The following is a 6,676-nucleotide window of genomic DNA, read 5'->3' on the forward strand; positions in this document are numbered from 1 at the left end:
CTAGTGTCGTAGTACATCAGAGCAGAATCTCGCTTAGGCACTGGTTTTGACCAATAAGTGCAACTGATGTACTTGGATCATCTTTGATATGCCTATGAGTACAAGTCAAGAGTTGTAGCTTTCATAAATGGTTTGGCATCCCACGAGGGGACCGACCACGTACTAGTACTACGTTGGCAAACGGGACATGTGACTGTGCAGCTTACAATAGGTTAAAGGCTCAGGTCGCTCCAGCCTAGGTGCATCGATATACCTTTTAGAGTCACCTGATCAGACGGTACTGATGCCCCAGTTTGATATACCCTAAGGTACTTGACTAGAGTTGTGATTTTCATGAATGACATCGCATCTCCGAAGAGACCGGGCCATGCACTAGTGCCACGTTGTCTATAAGGGACATGCAAGCATGCAAAGCAATAAACGTGCTTGTAGTGTGTGCAAAATAGGGTGGGGTGTGCCCGAGGCATTTTTCAAATAAATGGGCCCGTGGGCCAGTTCAAACTATTAAAACATGGACATCAGATATATATTGATCAAAACAATTCAAAGCCCATCACATCAACATTAATATCAAACACATTAAAATGGACAATCAATGAATATAACAAAAGAATAATCAATTTGATCCAACATTGAAACAAGTACAAAGATTTTTTCTATTAAATTTTTTAGAGCCTAATCAAAGATCACTTTGGGCAACCCAAAACAAATCGAGATTCCAACAAATATTTGAATTGATGACAGAATGATATTCGTTGAGATTGGGAGATTTTTTTTTTTAAAAAAACTACTGAAAAAACAAGAGTCTAAAAATAAATAAATAAATAAATAAAAAATCATGTAACCAACAAGTGAGCCATTATTGCCATACCATCTTTCACTAATGCCACCCCCATTTTTATGTAAATTATCAAGTAATTGCTTATAATTGAGGTAACATTAGAAAAAATTGGTGTGCCAAAAAAAATTCTCTTTAGCCGTAGAGAGGACTACCTATAGTTATTTCCAACGATTGAGATAAAAATTGAGATATTATTGGCATACCAATTATTTACTTACAATGCACCAATCCCCTTGAAAATAAATAATTGTTTACATATAGATTAGTGTGTAAGAAGTAAAAAATTGGTATAACAACTCTCTAAAACTTTCGTCAAGCAAGTTTTTGATCCTTTTTTTCTGAGAAAAATTGATTTTTTATTTTTACTTATTTTTTTTAAATGTGAATACTCAACCTTTTCTTTTTTTTTTTTTTTTTTTTTAAATCACGTGGCGCTAGTAGAAATTGGTGTGACCCTAGCCACTCTCAAACAACAGTGTTGCTTTCTTTTCCTTTCTTCTATTATATTTTAATATAGAAGCGTTAATTTAAGAAAGAGAGACAAAGATCAACCCAGGCTGGAAGTCGAATGCCATTAATGCCCTATTAGAGCTCGAAACCGAAGCAGAATTAGCTCTCCGACTTGAAAACCTCCATGGAACAGCTTCCACACACTCCTCTATTACTGATTTAATGATCAGGTTTGATCGAAAACGAAATACAATCACCGGTTCGTCTGGGTGATTCTTCCAATCGAAAAAAGAAAAATACTTGGATTTTTATTAGCAGAAAAGACACTTGGATTTGGAATGAGTGGAGTAAGAAAGGAATCAAGAAGAGGAAAATTGAGTGACAAACCCTTTTCATTGATTTTTTTTTTTTGAAAACCCTTTATCACGCATGGGAAGATTTTATTGGAGCAAAATAAATAAATAAACTCTCTTCTCGCAGAATCAAAAATAGAACCTTAAAACCTTTAATCAATCATGGATCCATGATTCTCGCAGTCGCACCAGATTTACCATTTTTTGTTAAAAACACACCAGCAGAAGCTTGGTTTGATGAGATGAAGAAGGGGAACAAAGATCCTGGTGAGATTCCATTAGCATGGAATCTTTCAAATCTTCTTAGACTCACAGTTCTTCACAAATATGGAGGAATCTATTTAGATACAGATTTCATAGTTCTTAACAAGCTTTCATATCTGAAGAACATCATTGGAGCGCAAAGCATGGATGTTGGAACAAAGAACTGGATGAGATTGAATAACGTCGTTATGATTTTTGATGAGAAACATCCACTTTTGTTTAAGTTTATTGAGGAAATCTCCGTTACTTTTGACGGAAAAAAAAAGAACTGTTCTTTGAGTTAACAAAAAATGTCCGAGAAGATGGGTTTGAATTCGTTGGAGAAAGCCCGACAAAGAAAAAAGGATAAAAAGAGAGAGAGAGAGAGAGAGAGAGAGAGAGAGAGAAACGTCTCTCTGCTGTCAAAACCCATTTGGGAAGGAGATAGAATAACAAAAATGATAATTTTACTATTGGCACACCACGTTGAAAGTGTTTTTTTTTTTTTTGATTTTTTTCTTAGAATCCCCTCCTCATCACGAACAACATTAAAAAAGGAAAATTTTTTATTTCCTACCACATCACTCACAAATAATTTATTTTCACAGCTCGCCGCCTATGCCTAGTAACACGCTAAAAAAATTCATCCAAAATATTTATAAAAATAATAATAATAAATCATAATTCTCATCCCAACCACCATCATTCTATCATTAATTTATGTCAATTTGAATCTTTTATTATTTAAGGTCATCCCAAAATGACCCTAGATTGAATCATAAAAAGTGATATTCCAAAGTGACATACCCAAAATCAATCCAAATAATACCAAGAAAAGATAATACAATCTGAAAATATAAAATAATGAAAATAATGAAAATGGTTCAATAACCATTTTTTTCACACTATTATCCTCTTGACATCCTGCAATATTTAGGGTCATTTCAAATGATCCTAGATTGAACCATAAAAATGTGTCAAAACAAAGTATTCGGAATCCAAACAAATGATCAATAATTAAGCCAAAAAGAATGATAAAAAAATAAAATAAATAGATAAACAAATAATTAAAAATAAAATAAAATAAAAGGTCTTACTGGCAATGCTTCTCATACTTGGGATTTTTCAAGTTTGATCATGAAAAATCTCCAACAGAGTCGCCACTGAAAGAGCCCTCAATCCGCGGGGTGCACGGATCCACTTTTAATTTTTGAGGTTTGGGAGTCGCCACCTAGTTATTACGATCTAGGAACTGAACAATGACTCCAAAAGATAAATAATACTAATCTACGAAAGAAAATACGGGTTCAGATATCACATTACGGAGTTGGAAGGTGTTAGGCATCAACCCCACCCGACAAACGTCGGTCTCTATTCTTTCAAGTAAAACTACATTGCTAAAAAGACCTAACCACTAAAAAAATAAGAAATATTTACCTTTATGAACGCAATGATTTTGTTTCCTCATATCTAATAGAACAGCTCGTCGGACAGCACTCCTCGCTTCGTTTTATTACTGGATTCACTTCAGATCTCCAAGACGAAGTACCTCCTTCTTAGATATGAATTTTTCTGATTTATTTATGGATTTTTAGGTATTTTTTAAGGATTTCTAGGTGTTTTTTGAGCTAAAGTTGGGATATGGATGTTAGGTAAAGAGTTAAGACTTCAAAATTAGGGTTTAGGGGAGGCTAAGAATTCTTTTTGACCTACTTTTTCTAGGGTTTATTTTTTGATACGAAAATAGGATGTAAGGACCCTTATTTATAGATTTTTTTAGATGCTTTTTAGATAGAGTTAGTGTTAGATTAGAATTATATTAGATAGAGTTAGTGTTTAATTAGAATTATAGAGTTAGTGTTAGAGTTTAATTAGAATTCTTTTAGGATTTTGACTTTGATCTTATTAGATTGATTAGGATTTTGACTTAAGTCTCACTTGATTGACTAGAATTTAGGATTTTGACTTAAGTCTTACTTAGTTGATTTGACTTTAGGACTTTGACTTAAGTCTTACTTAGTTGACTTGACTTTAGAACTTTGACTTAAGTCTTACTTGATTTACTTGATTGACTTGACTTTATGATTTTGACTTGACATTAACTAATGTTTTAATTATTAATTTTGAAAATTTTAATTATTAAAATTGTAAAATTATCATTTTACCCTCAGAGAGGACTTTTTACGTTTTAAGTTATTTTTCAATGTTTGTTTGTACTATTTTTTAGCGCTTATTACTGAAAAAAAATTAAATTAAGCACTTTTTGTCAAAATAGCGCGTTTGTTTACTCTATATTTTCAGCGCTTACTGCTGAAAATAAGTGAAAAAAATTCAACACTATTTTGATACTGAAAAAAAATGCTGAAACGGTAAGCACTTCGCTTTTTTCGACACGGACAAGTATGCCCTTCATTTTTTTTTAGCAAGGACAAGTATGCCCTTATTCTTAAAAGGATATTACCTCTTATATCCCATGGATAAGTATATAAGCACCCTACAAATTAATAAACCCACACCATGGCTAAATTATTTCGTCTTATATGGGTTAAAAGTTTTGGAATGAGTTGATTTTTGGTGAGGATGATCTCCTCATTAGTATATAAGCACCCCACAAATTAATAAACACACAGCATGGCCAAATGATTTTATCTTATATGGTAAAAGTTTTGGAATAAATTGATTTTTGATGAAGATGATTTCTACAATGAGGAGATCATCCTCACCAAAAATCAGCACATCCTAAAACTTTTAACCCTATCAAGACAAGTTTAAGAATCGTAAATCGTCCTTTTAAAACTATTTTTGACGAGTTAGAAGTTTCAAAATGGACTGATTTTTGGTGAGGATGATTTCTACACCATATAAACCCTCCTCACTAAAAATTTGCTCATTCCAAAAAGTTTAACCCATATAAAACAAAAAGAATTGGCAATGGTGTGGGTTGCCCATAATTCATAGGGTGCTTTTATAATTACATATCCTTCATTTTAATCGAAAAGTATTCATCCAAAATTAAGTTCTTTTAATGTTGATTTTAAATTTTGGTGACTTGTATGACATTATTAATTTTAATTTGAAATTTGTGGGCTTTTATTAGTAGAAATTATTATTTATAAATTGAATATTTGAGTATTATTTATAAATTGAATATTTGAGTATTATTTATTATTTAAAAATAAATTGTATTTTAATTTTATAAGAAATAATATATTTTATTATATTCGATAAGAAATAGGCATTTGAAACATGCAAACAATGTATAATATGATTGTAAGGGTAACAAAGACAATTTACCAGTTTCAGCAACGTGTAACAAACATGATTCATCTAAACATACAACTTTTTTAGCACTTAAATTCAGCGCTTAATGCTATTCAACACTTATTTTTTTCAGTTTAACAAGCAACACCTTTGTGTTAGAGTTTAATTAGAATTCTTTTAGGGTTTTGACTTAAGTCTTACTTAGTTGACTTGACTTTAGGACTTTGACTTAAGTCTTACTTAGTTGACTTGACTTTATGATTTTGACTTGACATTAATTAATGTTTTAATTATTAATTTTAGAATTTTTAATTATTAAAATTATAAAATTACCGTTTTATCCTTGGAGAAGACTTTTTATGTTTTAAGTCATTTTTCAAGGAATTCAATTAGAATATTGGTTTGTGTCATTTATGAAATTTTTTGTGCGAAATGGTCATGAACTTTACGAGGGGCATTTTCGTAATTTTGTCAAATTTTGTGAAAATTGGCGATACAATTTATTTGGTTTTAATTTTTTTTATGTGTTTGAAATGGTTTTCCTAAGCATAATATAGGCTTCAGGGATGTTTTGAGGTTAGGGGTATTTTTGTAATTTGATCATTTTTTTTGTGATTTTTATCGTGAAATTTTTTTTTGTCTGAAAAATTATGATTTCTATGTTTTTAGAGTTATATTTCCTAACGTAGCGTGGTTTCTTCAATTTTGTTAGTTTGAGATACCTCATCTGAATTTCTGAAACACATCTGGTAACCAAATAGAGCATTGGAATAAACATCCATCATTGGGAATCGTTGCAATCAGGTTGACAAGTTGATTAATCAGGCGAGTACAAAAATGGGGTGTCTACACAAGGGCCCTTCCTAATTGGGAAAATGATCTATTTATAGACATTAGATACTATAGAAGGTCCCAAAAATAGCAGCTCTCAGTCTTGCTTGTGTCATCTCATGAGAGAAAAATATTTAGGGCATTCCAATCAAAATTCACCATGCCACATAGTTTCTTGATTACACCACATTGATTTTGAGATTTCTAGGTCTCTAATTTTGCATGGTTATTTGATTGGCCTTATAGATTGTAATGCATACTTGATTGATTGATTTGGTAGTTCATCTTGATGATTTGATATTTGACTAGTACGATGAACACATGTAATCAATCTTCTAATAAATATATCAATTTTATGCAATTAAGCCTATTTAGCATGGTAGGACATGTAATGTGATAATTTGATGCTTAGCATGATTATTTACCTAATCTAATAAAATAAGGATGGAAATCAAGATAATTATATGAAACAAGTACAAATAAATCAATGTTTTGAGACACTGATCAGAGAGTCTACACCTTTGGTGATGGCAGCACTACTAGGATTATTGGGCGAGAAAAGGTTAGTGAACTAAGGTGGAAAATGTATTTTGTGTTAATGGTTTACAATATAACCTACTAAGCATATCCTAAATACGTGACAAAAACCACTAGTTGAGTTTCAACTGTGAAGTTGTTGAGATCTCGACCCCCAATG

At 31.6% G+C, this 6,676-nt stretch overlaps 1 protein-coding gene across 1 annotated transcript; it reads left to right on the forward strand.

The window, feature by feature from the left end:
* Nucleotides 1-1,814: 1,814 nt before the first annotated feature.
* LOC147380759 (uncharacterized protein At4g19900-like) lies at nucleotides 1,815-2,192 on the forward strand. Its single transcript, XM_086431306.1, has one exon. The coding sequence runs from the start codon at nucleotides 1,815-1,817 to the stop codon at nucleotides 2,190-2,192; it is 378 nt and encodes a 125-aa protein (XP_086287432.1).
* The last annotated feature ends 4,484 nt before the right edge of the window (nucleotides 2,193-6,676 follow it).

The sequence above is a fragment of the Akebia trifoliata genome, unplaced genomic scaffold (assembly GCF_017979445.1).
Source record: "Akebia trifoliata isolate Shusen 1 unplaced genomic scaffold, ASM1797944v1 Contig01006, whole genome shotgun sequence".
Classification (NCBI taxonomy): domain Eukaryota; kingdom Viridiplantae; phylum Streptophyta; class Magnoliopsida; order Ranunculales; family Lardizabalaceae; genus Akebia; species Akebia trifoliata.

What these genes read in the sequence shown, in the direction of transcription:
- LOC147380759 (XM_086431306.1), top strand. Translation starts at nt 1,815, where the DNA reads ATGATTCTCGCAGTCGCACCAGATTTACCATTTTTTGTTAAAAACACA.